At 46.2% G+C, this 12925-nt stretch overlaps 1 protein-coding gene across 3 annotated transcripts in view; it reads right to left on the minus strand.

The window, feature by feature from the left end:
• Positions 1–12925, minus strand: part of LOC142503430 (uncharacterized) — a 48662-nt gene that overhangs the window by 28194 nt on the left and 7543 nt on the right. For all 3 annotated transcript variants that reach the window (XR_012804019.1, XM_075615588.1, XM_075615598.1), the window contains exon 3: positions 5298–5368. Coding sequence is in view for 2 of the 3 variants with exons in the window: in XM_075615588.1 (XP_075471703.1) it covers positions 5298–5368 (71 nt within the window). In the remaining variant the exon portion in view is untranslated. The remainder of the gene's footprint in view (positions 1–5297; positions 5369–12925) is intronic.

Consider the following 12925-nt stretch of genomic DNA (forward strand, 5'->3'; position numbering starts at 1 on the left):
CTGGGAGCCTGGGGTATATATATTCACAATACTCGTGGTGCAACGCCTCCACCTGGGAAGGATCCCGACCTTGCGGGAGGAGTCCCTCGCAGGACACAACCCAATAACACACACTTTGTATAATAGAACAAAAACAGACTTTACTGAGCATATATATACTTATCACTATAAGGTGTATGAAGATGCATCCGACCAGTTCCCACTAATAGCACAACTAGGTAAGGAGAAAAAGAACTCGGCGGTCACTGCTCCTCTGTAGAACTCCAACCAAGCGCGTAAAAATGAAAAAACTTTTATTACATCAAAAGAAAAAAGGTGTCCACATAGGCTGTGAAACTCTGACGCGTTTCGTTCTATAGATAGAACTTTATCAAAGAGTACCAGCAACAGCAGCAATGCTTTTTCTCCAGCATCATCCGGCAGCTCCACGGTTCATCCCATGACGTATACCGGCTGAGAAACCCTCCGTTTGACCGGATGCAGGTGAGGCAAGCAGTAGCTGGATCCGTGACTTACTCTGGGGCTCTGTCTAGATAGGGCTCCACTGTACTTCTACCAGCCTTGCTTTTAAAGCCCCCCATCTAGGTTGCATGGGTTCATAATGGAGGTTGATTCATGGACATTATAAGAATTTTATCTGTTGCTGCGGTGTACAGACTCTGTCTTCTACATACCCACTATACCTGCTTAGTTGTAGCACCAGTTATTTAGGGTTCAGTCCCTGATATCTCTAATAGCACAACTAGCCAACGCACCTCGCAGGGCGCTACCCTTCACCGTGTCCCCACATCGTGTCCTTAATACCTGTGAGTCCCCTTAGTCACTCCGCCCACCGAGTGTCCCCAAGTGTGACTCTTTCACCCTGGCGTGGTCAGTGCCTGATGTACCGGTATGTTGGTGCACATAAGAAACGACACCTGCCCAGTGCGACGGCACCTGGGCCCTTAAATATCTTCAAAAAGGATCCGCCGACCTCCTGTGCGAAGTCCTGGCTTCACCAGCATGATGATCCGTCAGGGGCGGTCCCACCCTGAAGATAGTCTCTCTCTGGGAGTGCAGCATCCGCTGTGTCACTAACTATCACTATGCAACAATAATGGGGCAGGGTCCCTATGCTAGGGCCTGTCCCTGAAGCACAACACAAACTACAGGGTGTCTCAGGGCCTATCTGGGACCTAGGGGGCTGCTGGCCTAATGCAGTGGGTCACAGACCCCTGCACTCCACACCTACCCTTAGCTCTTCCTGGTCCTGACTGAGCAAATGTGCTCCGCTGCAACCTACTCCTTCCCCTTCCTACGGGAATCCTACCGCCCTATTGGTTCCCTGGCGTCACGTGTCCTAAGGCTCATGGGACTTGTAGTCCCTGCTCAGAGCCTTCTCCGGATTGGTAGGATTTCGCACGCTTGTACTGCGCATGCACGATCTCCCTGAGGGCCTCCCGTCGCACAATTGCACTGCGCATGCGCAAGGGGACAGGCATGACGGTGCCCTTTCCTTGCCGGGCCGCTAGAGCCTCCGCGACCCGCTCACCTTCCTGAACAACGCGGCCCCCCTTCTCTGACTCACACGCTCAGCTGATGCTCGCGCGCCCCCGCCACGCTACCCTACCGCCCTGAAGGTGAGTGTGGGGAATAGGGGGAGAACACACACACAGAGGGAGCCGGCTGCACATATTAGAATTCTGGTAGCCTTTGTAGCAACCTATTGATTTGTATCACTTATTCTAGATTAAACTTCATAATTTATCTGCCATGTTCCCAGTTTATTCAAGTCTTTCTGCAGTTTATCCTGCTCTTATTTTATCACTGTTAGTGGTATCAACAAAGCTGGGGACATTTCACTCATTGTCCAACTCTAAACCAGCAGTAAACAAAGTTAAAAATACAAAAACTCCACTTCAAACAATAGACCAAATCTGAATATGTTAATTCAGCAGTGCGCAAACTGGGGGGCACGCCCCCTGAAGCGGTGCTAGATTTTCTGGGAGGGGGGGCACGGCAGTTATAGAGGTCCCGCACTCTGCCCCCAGGCATTTAAATTAAATGCCGGGGGACCGCGCGAGGCCTCTATAACATACTTACCTTCCCACGACGCATCGTCCTGGTAACGAGGGTCACGTGACGTCACGGTACCATTGCAACATGACCTCACATATCATTTGACGCAGGGGTTGAGCGGGGGGGCAAGGGTGGCGCGAGGCGCCAAGGAGAGCAGGCAGGGGTGCACATGGGGAAAAGTTTGCGCACCCCTGTTTAATTAGTAAGGACAAAGTATAGACAGCACACATAAAAATGTATAAAGGGTAATAGGTGCAATGTGGAACAACGGGGACCCTAATTCCTCCTAAGCAAAATACTAAAAAATAATAAATGTTCCCAGCACACAAAAGAAGGAAAATGGGGGAATGGTGAACCAAAAAGTTTAATGAGCAAAATACAAAGTGAGTGAAAAAACCACAATACAAAAAGGGGGAGGGAGGGAAGGGGTGGGATGAACAAACGTAAAAGTATAGGGGAAAAGGGGGTCGGCAATGTTTCGGGGTATGAACCCCTTCTTCAGGTCCGTTCCCAAAAGACACAGGGTATCTAATGGTACTTCCCTAGTCCCTATACACGTCTCCCAAAGAAAGCACCAAAAACAAATGGGCAATGAGACATGGATGTATCCTAGTAGGGAATAATGTAACCAGGTAGTATCCTAACAAGGGTTAATAAGGCATGAATGAATCCAAATAGGGGTTAATGGGACATGAATGCCTCCTAACAGGGGTTAACACAAGGTAATATCCTAGCAAGGGTTAATAAGGCATGAATGTATCCAAATAGGGGTTAATGGGACATGGAAGCCTCCTAGCAGGGGTTAACAAAAATAAACCACATTAATCTAGGTAATGTCCAAAGTACTCAAGCACACACAGTCCAGCAAGATACGCTTAGGAAAAAATGCTACAGTTGTATGGCTGTACAGACCAACATAGAGAACCTGACCACAGTCCAGCAAAGTCTACAAATGACAAAATGATATGCTTAGAGTAATGTGGCTATACAGACCAAACGTGCTAGAGAGATCACTTGGAAATCACTTCCTCCTGTTCCCAAGGTGCTTTTCTGTGTTAATTAGTGATTCATTTTTACTTTCACACACTTTGAGGTTCTCTCTGTTTGTTGGGCAAACCACTTATCCTTCTATGCTTTTCCATGGTGTACTTGGAGGCAAACTCAGCATCTCAATATTAAATATTCAGGGCTGGATATCTTTGGTTTTAAATATTTTACCTGAGGAAGGGCGATTCCCGAAATGTTATGCGTTTGCAACCTACAAATAAACAGTTTTTTATGCTAAAATGTCTTGTGTAAGACTATATTAGAATAGTACGGTAACCAAAGATATCCATTTCCACGTATTACTACGTGGCAAAGTGGGATCCCAACCACTCAACTGCCTGCACCTTACGAAGAAAAATTACACCCACTGCAATTATCTAAACGGAGTGCGGTAAGATCTAAAACCTTTATCCTGAATATTACATATTCTAGGTTGCTGACCTTTCAGTATTCAGACGATGCAAAGATCTTAACAAACATACCCTTTCCTAAATTGTCCCTTGCATACTCGCATTAGGAATACTACTGTCACTCACTGACATGCCAATATTAAAAACAATTTTTTTTGTAATTGTTTGTTCATGTATAATTTATGTATTACAAGCTACAGTTTGTTCATGTTTCATTTGTGTCGATTGAGCCGTGATTTATCTACCGCAAAACATTAAATGAATTTAAGTTTGAAAGTAAAGTGACTATAGAGGAGTTTGGATTGTCCAGTAACCAAGCTATGTGCTGAGATGGACAGGCCTACTGCAAACATCATGTACATGGAGGCTTGGAAGAGGCTCTATTTGTTCTTAATTTATCACAAGATACAGTATAAGCAGACTCTCAGCTAACATCAATCAACACAGAAAGTATGTCTTCAGCTAATATTTCATATGCATGTATGTGTTTTAACATTCAACATTAATACTGAAAGTATTTTAAAATGAATCTTTGAGTGTATCACAAACACAGTACAATTAATATATTTACTATGACAGGTATGTTTGCTACATTTTTTATGAGTCAAAGAAATGTTAGAGAAAATATTGGTTGTCATTTTTGTGGCTGGAAAGCCTTCCCCACATCTGTTGATGTTGTATTGATACAGCAGCTGTAAACCATAATGTAAATTCCCAACGTAGGGGAAAAACTGTGCTGAACATTCACAAAATATGATTCATGTCAAATATCACAAAAATGGTAATAGGTAGATTGCCCTTATTGGAGTCAAGAAGGAATTTAATTTCCCCCTTATGAGACAGAATTAGATGATGTTGCACTGGGGTTTTTTTGTTTGCCTTACTCTGGATCAATATACAGTACTATAAATACAAATATAGGATAAGTATCTGTCTAAATTCATATAGGTTGAACTTAATGGACATATGTCTTTTTTTCAACCTCATCTACTATGTAACTGTGCATTCTACTGAAAAACAAAAAAAACAAAAAAAAAACAGGAAATTACTCTGAATGCTTTGATCATTTTGGTTAAACATTTAGTACAGGGCTCCTCCAGTTCAGTCCTCGAGGGCTACTAACTGGCCAGGTTTTTAGACCTCAGAAAGTAATCTTAGTCGGAATTAAAGCCAGAGTAACAAAATAGGTATTAATTAGTAGAATCTTGAAAACTGACCTATTGATGGACCTTGAAGACTGAGCTTGAGCATTCCTGGTTTAGCATTAAACATTCCCCTTTCCAGAGCAGTAAGCATAACTGCATTGCTATAGTGATAAGACAAATGTAGGATGATCCCACGCCATAGTAGTATAAAGGCCAGTTTTAGTCAGCACTTCCTTATACAGGTGGTCCTCGCTATCCGTCGTTCTGTTATGCGTCGAACCTATTATCCGACGTGTCATAGTGCATTCCGCGGAACATATTATCCGACGTCGGAATGGATTATCCGACTCTCGCTGCTGTGGATTAACATTGGATTCGCAATCCAACGTTTTGCTATCTGATGGCGATTTGCAGGACGGATTCCGTTGGATAACCGCGGACCGCCTGTATTGCAAATGTATTATTTAATTATTTACAGCAGTGCTACTGACGTGGGACCACATAAGCACATGTAAACAATATAAATACCTTGAGATATTAGAGTCCTGAAGCCCAATTCCAACTAAAACAGTTTAAATGCTGTATTCAAGGAAACGGGAGTTGGCTGCAGATAAATAAAAACAAAAGCATGACTTACCTGTCCAAAGTTATCTGATTGTCTTGGGTTGCAACCCGAGTATATTAGTAGATGAGCTAATTCACAGTGACCTGTATAAACAAGCAATATAATACACATTGTTTGAATGATACATTTTGATATACAATAAAAATTAAATTGGCTATTTTATTTAACTATCATTTTACTGCAGAGTGAATCTTTATGCAGTATTTCATTTGGTTGCATATCTTGTAATATTTATTTAGAAATGTTGAAGCCTATCTGTTGACTTTTTGTTACCTCCATTCAGTGTGGAAGCATCTTTTGGTAAAATGCCAGAATTCAGATCTCCAGTAATGTTTAACTGCATGTCACATCCTTCCTTAGGTACTCAAGTTTAACCGTCTTCAACATTTATTAAAAACATCTCCCATTTTAGTTCTCCTCCGAGAACTGCTTCCTGGAAATGCTTCAACGTTTCAAACCAACATGTTGTCTGTCTACTCTAGAAAAAAAGCTTTTGAGGTAGCCTCTTTCCCCCCCCCCCCACCATTACGTGGTCCCAAGAACTCCAGACAACTGGAAAACATAATTCAAACAATAACATATCATAGAACAAAGTAACAGAATATATTACAGTAAATACGTTATAAATGAAGTGTCACTCATCTTCAGTTGTATCAGTTAGACTGCTGTTTTTCCCTTATAACTTAAGACATGATAATATTTTTGTTTTCAAGCAGAGCATCTCTTTTGGTCTTGAATGCTTGTCATTTTTTACATTTCCCTTGAAATGAGCATTTATCAAAAACTGTATTTATTTATTTATTTTCATTCCCAGGGAGACTCCCCAGTTCCGCTGCTATGTTCCCCTAGTTCTAAAAGCATTTAGCCGTCAGCAACCTCCCTGCTGCCCAAACAATCAATCATGGATCTTAGGTCATGGAGTCAGGAGAATGCAGGATCTACATTGACAAGATGTAGGGGTTAGTACAGTATTGTAAAGGTTTCATAAATAGGGTCCTAAAGACTTAGTGCATGTTATAAATAGTTATGCAATTAAAGAAAAATATGAAGAAATACCAGCACAATAAATGCAATTTAGCAAATCATATTAGGAGAAACACAGCCATATTGATATTTCTGTCCTCATCCTAAAGAATGTTCCGCAGAGGACCGACATGTTGATATGATTGTGTTTCACCTACAGTAATATTTTTTCCCCCGGGTGTGTGTGTGTGTGTGTGTGTGTGTGGGGGGGGTATTGTTACATTTGTGCTGGTGTTCCTTCATATTTTATTCTGTATAGGTTCTAGAGATTAAGTGCTATTTAGTGCCATTCAGTTTGAGATTACCAGACTGGACTTTAGCAAATGGGCAATGACCGGATGATAGCCCGACTCCTGGTTCTTACTAATGTTACCACAATTTTCTTTCACATGTAGCCCCTGTAAGAAAGAGCGGGCTACTTATCCTTCTCCTACTGGAGTAAGCCCTGGTAAGGGCAGGCGCCAGTAGTAACCATGGGTTTCCCCCCCTCACCAAGCCCTGCTTTGAGTGATAGAGGTAGGCCCCTGACTGTGTGGAAGGCATAGACACAGCGGGGTGGGGGGGGGGGGGTCCTGCTGACATCATAAGGGGCAGGGCTGTATCTATTTAGTGGGCTGTCCTGTGTGTGTGTGTGTGTTCAGTTCTGGAAGGTGTTGAGTCTGAGGAGTTCGGTGAGAGTTCTGTCTGTGGAGTTGGAGTGTCTGGCTGGACATTCAGAATCTGGAGAGCAGTGTGTCTGTTCTGTGCAGTGAGAGAACCGTCAGCCTGAGAGTGCTGTTGGAGCAGAGAGAGAGAGAGAGATGATCCTGTGAAAGCTGAGTGTTCAGCTTGTCAGTCTGTGGAGAGTCTGGAGGGAGTCTGTGGAGTTACTGTATGTCCTGGGAGCTGAGGAGTGACGTACTGGTCTGAAGTGGAGTAGAACCCAGCAGAGCTAAATGGCTGAACTGAGAGACCATGTGTAGAGTGAGAACGGTGCGTGGAAGAGATGCTCAGAGCCCCATCTGAGTAGAGCTGATACAGCTACAAGTGGACCAATGCCCCTCACCCTGCAGGGGGTGAGGGGGGATATCTAGCCTCACCCATAGGGCCTACCCTGGGGGTGGAGGCAGGGGTATTGAGGCCCCATCCAGACCATCCTGCCGGGATACAGTCTGGAGGAGGAGGGAGGACGAGACCTTGTTCATATGTGAAGTACTGCTGCTAATGAACTGCTGCTGTGTATGAGCTAAGAGACAATAAAGACATTGCTGTTTTACACAAAGAGACTGTGTGAGAGCTGGATCATTCGCCCTGGGACCAGGGTTCTCTCTGTAAGGGTCCTATCCCACATCCCTGGAACTTATGGAGATGGAGGCGCTGCACCACAACCATTAAAGAACGGAGGCATATACCCAGAAGCCTGGCCCTGTTATCCCCCACACCAACGCGGGAGACTCAGGCCCTCCTGTTACAAGCAGGTATGCACCACCATACACATGTAGCCAGCCCTCAATACACCTTAGAGGCACGATCTGTGTCTGGGAGGGGGAACATGGGCTACACACACTATTCAGTGGAATGATGGTGTGTACTGCAAACCTCTCTATTATCCAAAATATGAAATATTCATCTAACTGAGTAGAATTCAACTTCAGGAAACTCTGGAGTTCGGTGGGAGATTTCCAGGAGTGCTACTAAATAAAAAAAGTTGTGTGTGCTGTGCACGCGCATAGTAAGTGAAACTTCTTTGACTTTTGTCACAGACATTGTATTTGTGTTGGTGATGTTTTAATTAAAAATCAAAATACAATTTCATTGACAAAACGCAAATAAATTTGACTTATAACGCGCGTGCTCGGCACACATCCCCTGTATTAGCTATTTGCACTAAGTGTGAATTCCTTGTGTGTATGTGTCAATCAGTGTGTGTGTGTGTGTGTGTGTGTCAGTCAGTGTGTGTGTGTGTGTGTGTGTGTCAGACAGTGTATATGTGTATGTCAGACAGTGTGTGTGTGTATGTGTATCAGTCAGTGTGTGTGTGTGTATGTGTGTGTCAGTCAGTGTGTGTGTATGTGTGTCAGTCAGTGTGTGTATGTATGTGTGTCAGTCAGTGTGTGTGTATGTGTGTCAGTCAGTGTGTGTGTGTATGTGTGTCAGTCAGTGTATGTGTGTATGTATCAGTCTGTTGCTAGGATACGGCAGGTGCTGGGTAGACAATTACCCTCTATTGGCTATAGAGGGCAGGGTATTTGCCCACAGTGCACAGATTTCAGGGCAGCTCCCTCTTTGCACATGAACACTGACAGGAGAGGGTTTCCTGGGTGGGGACAGTGACAGGAGAGGGTCCCCTGGGTGGGGACAGTGACAGGGGAGGGACCCCTGGGTGGGGACAGTGACAGGTGAGGAGGGACCCCTGGGTGGGGACAGTGACAGGGGAGAGACCCCTGGGTGGGGACAGTGACAGGTGAGGAGGGACCCCTGGGCGGGGACAGTGACAGGAGAGGGACCCCTGGGTGGGGACAGTGACAGGTGAGGAGGGACCCCTGGGCGGGGACAGTGACAGGAGAGGGTCCCCTGGACCCTGTGCCTCATACATCTGTCCTTAAGCCCAGGTCACAGTCCTGAGCCAGCCCTGGCATTCTATCCCCCCATTACTCCCTGCCTGAGGTCCCGTCCCAGGGGTGGTTGCACTCATTGTCTCACAAGTGAACCTGTCTCCATCCAGGAGACTGGGGACCCGGAAGTGTGTGTTCAGCAAGAACCACAAGTACCACAATGCACTGAGCGGGCTGGAACCCGGAAGTGGGGGTCTCAGCCTGACATGCGCCCATTCGCTGCACCCCGATTATGTGACCCTTTCCCCTGTCCCCCGCTCGGACATTATTGGGGGTCTCCCTCACCATGGCTCCTCCTCGCAGCTGCTGCTGCTGCTGCCGCCGCCCTCCGGGCCTTCCTCCCGGCAGGCCTCGCTGCTGCCGCTCTCCAGACCTTCCTCCCGGCAGGCCACGCTGCTTCCTGCCTCCCCGGTACCGGAGGGGGCACAGGACAGGGATATTGTAGCCCGCGCCAGAGACATCAGAGCCTTTCCTGCTGCAGGAGGCTCCCGGCGGAGGTACGGGGCCACAAGGGGGTTACAGGAGGGTACGAAAATGCGCGTGGGGCGATCTTCCTCACCCCCCTCTGATGGTGCTGTGGGGGACGCATTCCCTTGCACAGCCAACACCAACAGCCTCTTCTGCCGCCATCACAGCTGCGCATGCGCGGCATGGGAGCGGGAGCGGCAATGGCGGACGCTGACTCGCCCCCAATAGCAGCACAGTTGCGCAGCATGCAGACCCCGCAGCCATTGGTGTTGGTTTCCTCCGGCAGCCGGGTCAGCGGCCTCCAGCCCCCCGGGGAGCTGCTGTAACAATGCATCTGGGGGGAATGGCGGCACGCATGTGCTGGAGCGACCAGGGCTGAGGGCATGGCAGCAGGCAGCCAGCGGGGAACAGCAGCCGTTAGGAGCGGCGCCGCTTATGTCAGCGGCCGTGTGGGGGTTGCGGCGGCCATCAGGAGCGGCGCCGGCGGCGATTTGTGGAGCGGGTGTGATGTCAGTGTTGGGGTCGGGCTGAGCCAGAACACAGCCCGGCCTCAACTGCCAGCACTGACGTCACATCCGTTTCATTTCTGTCTCCACAATCCATTTTTGCCCCAGTTCGAATGAGGTGCCACTAAGGAAGTTTCACTTCAAAAACAAATGATAAAAGACCCCCATAGGAGAGACTGAGCAAAATAATGAATATGTGCAAGGATGAATCAGCAAGGGTATGGGTTAAAGTCTGAATGCAGAATGGGGTTAGTTTAAAGATAATCAAAATATTATTTTTATTCTTATTAAGATGCAGGCACGAATTGGACAATTGACCTTCCTGAAGATAAGACTTTTGCAACACGATTACCTTGAGTAACCTAAATCTGCTAAACACATCAAAGACCAGCCACCCCCCTACACTAAGCCACAGAAAGGAGATAACAGGAAAATGCTGACAAAAAGACACAGCTAAGGCGGGATAACATTTTAAAATGCATGCGTAAGAATGATGAAAGAATGGAATAGGGATACTGTTTTCTTCAAGTACAGTATATGGCTAGGTCCCTGGTGGTGACGGCAGCGTGCGCGCCACACACCAATCACTCACCTTCATACTAGCAGGCCACGGTGTCTCCTTGCTTGTTGGCCGTCTTTGTGCTTTGGCGCGCCAGCAGGGGATACAACTCGATTGTGTTCCCGTGTGGCAACGCGATCACGTGATGCGCCGGGAGCCTATAGGAGGCATTTACATTAGACCAATGGGAGCGCAGCTACTGTTCACCAATGGGAGCACAGCTTTTTGAAAACCAGGAGAGGAGAAAAAGTGTGTTTGTATTAATATAGTCCATTGTGCTCTAACCCTGCAACTGTCTGTGTCCTGCTTCTGTTGGTTAAAACTCAGAACCTGCAGCTTAAGACACATCTGCTTAAAGAAGCATATGAATAGCACTGGATAATCCTGGACACATGATACATATAGCTTGGTCCCCTGCAGACGCGCTTACTAGAATTCCCTCCTGCTGTCTCTGTACGTGCTCCCTACCTACCAATTACACTGTAAGCTCCTCAGAGCAGGGACTCCTCTTCCTTAATGTTACTTTTATGTCTGAAGCACTTATTCCCATGACCTGTTATTTATATTATTTGTTATTTATATGATATGTATTACTACTGTGAAGCGCTATGTACATTTATGGCGCTATATAAATAAAGACATACAATACAATACAGCTTGTTGGTGCAGCTGACAATTGACATACTGACTACACATACAATTATTTATAAGATGGATTTTATCGTCTTTCCTATGGCCTGTGTACATCAGTTTATACACATGAATAAATAGAATACGAAAGTTATGTTAAAATGCCTCCCCAGGAAGTTTTCAGTGGAAACTCCTGCACTGATGGAGGAATTAAAGTGTAAATATTTTCAGATGACAATATGCAGGAGGGTCTGACAGGGATGATTATCACCTGTAAATATTATCAGGAACCATACTGTTTTGTGGAACTTATTAGTATAGAGAAAAATATGTATCTATAATTTGCTTTGCTTTATTCTGCAGCCTACTACATGTAGATTCCAAGAATTTGATTGCTGTTTTAATATCCATAATATAATGAATGTAATTTGTTGTTATGTGGCACATTGTATCTCTGCTTGTTTTCTATGGTCTTACATTTTCATCCAGGATTAAACCTATCTACTGCTTGACTTTCTATCTGCATGGAATGAATAGAACATAAGTTCTGGAGATCAGTACTGGTGCTGTGCTTTGAGCTGCTGGGCTTTGTACCTGACATCATGATAACTGCCGCCACCCCACCCCCCCACGTCATGGCAGCGCCCAACCCTCAGGTATTGGCCATGCACCCCGCACCTCTGATCGCTGCCTACAGACTGCAGATCGCGGGGTTTAAGCTGTGCACACGCCATCAGGATGCCAGGCGTGCGTGCAGCAGCCTCTACCGGGGACTTAGCCTATATACAGTACAGTATTAGTGCTTGAGGAGAAATCATGTCTCTTGACCAGGTGTTTGCCCTCTTCACACTGAGGCAACACTACTATTATCCTAATTGCGTGCTGTGCTATTAAACTAAATTTACTTTGAGAAAGGCCTTTGTGTTAAACTCACCTTCCTTCACCATGTGTAATGTACAGTATTACTATCTCTAATTTTTCATATTGTTATATGTGTAGCCCTTTTTTCCCCGTGTCTAGTGTGACCACGTGTGCTGCTATTTCCTGACTGGCAAACTGGAGGCCTGATCCTCCGCCAATGGGAGCCTCGGGTGTATGTAACGTGTATGCTAACAGCGTGTCCACCTGGGAAGGATCCTCACACAGTGGGATAGCCCATCCCAAGACAATATAATCAGTAATTATACACCAGGGTATATATATATAACAGTATTTATTGGGTAAGAACGTATAACACAAATAATGCAACACATTGCAATATATATATGTACAGACCCGCAGAGTAACCCCACAGTACTCGGGTGCAGGGGCACCAGTGTACAGCCCACAATTTCCCCTTCCACCCCAAGTGTGTGACAGCGCTGGCCACAGTATGTATGGCCGTTGGTGCACTTTGTGATTGGGATACCTCCCTGTTCTCAGTCCAGACCAGGCTGCCTTGACTGATGGTTCCGCTGTTCAGCGACATGGTCCCACACCGCTTGGATTCTCAGGCATACGCCTCCGGAGGGACCTCCCATTGGATTGTATCCCTATCAAGTCTCTGATAATCGATACGCCTGGGTCTGGTCCCAGACCGCAGGCCGCAGTCACCACGTGGTGTCTGTCTCCTCTGTGCAGTGTCTAAGGAGAGTCGGGACCTAGTTGGGGCCAGAAGGGGAAATCTAGGCCTAGTCTCAGGGCCACTGGCACCTGAGAAACTACCTTACCCTCTTCTGTCCAGCTCCCGAGTGACATGGCTCTCAGCGTGCCAAATGTAGCAATCTTAGGGCATAAAATTTCTGCAGCCCTATTGGCTGTTCTTTGCCGCCTTACTAACAGCCCCTCGGGCTTCTGGGGTTGTAGTCCCTTGCGAAGCCC

Source organism: Ascaphus truei, chromosome 1, assembly GCF_040206685.1.
Source record: "Ascaphus truei isolate aAscTru1 chromosome 1, aAscTru1.hap1, whole genome shotgun sequence".
Taxonomy (NCBI): Eukaryota; Metazoa; Chordata; class Amphibia; order Anura; family Ascaphidae; genus Ascaphus; species Ascaphus truei.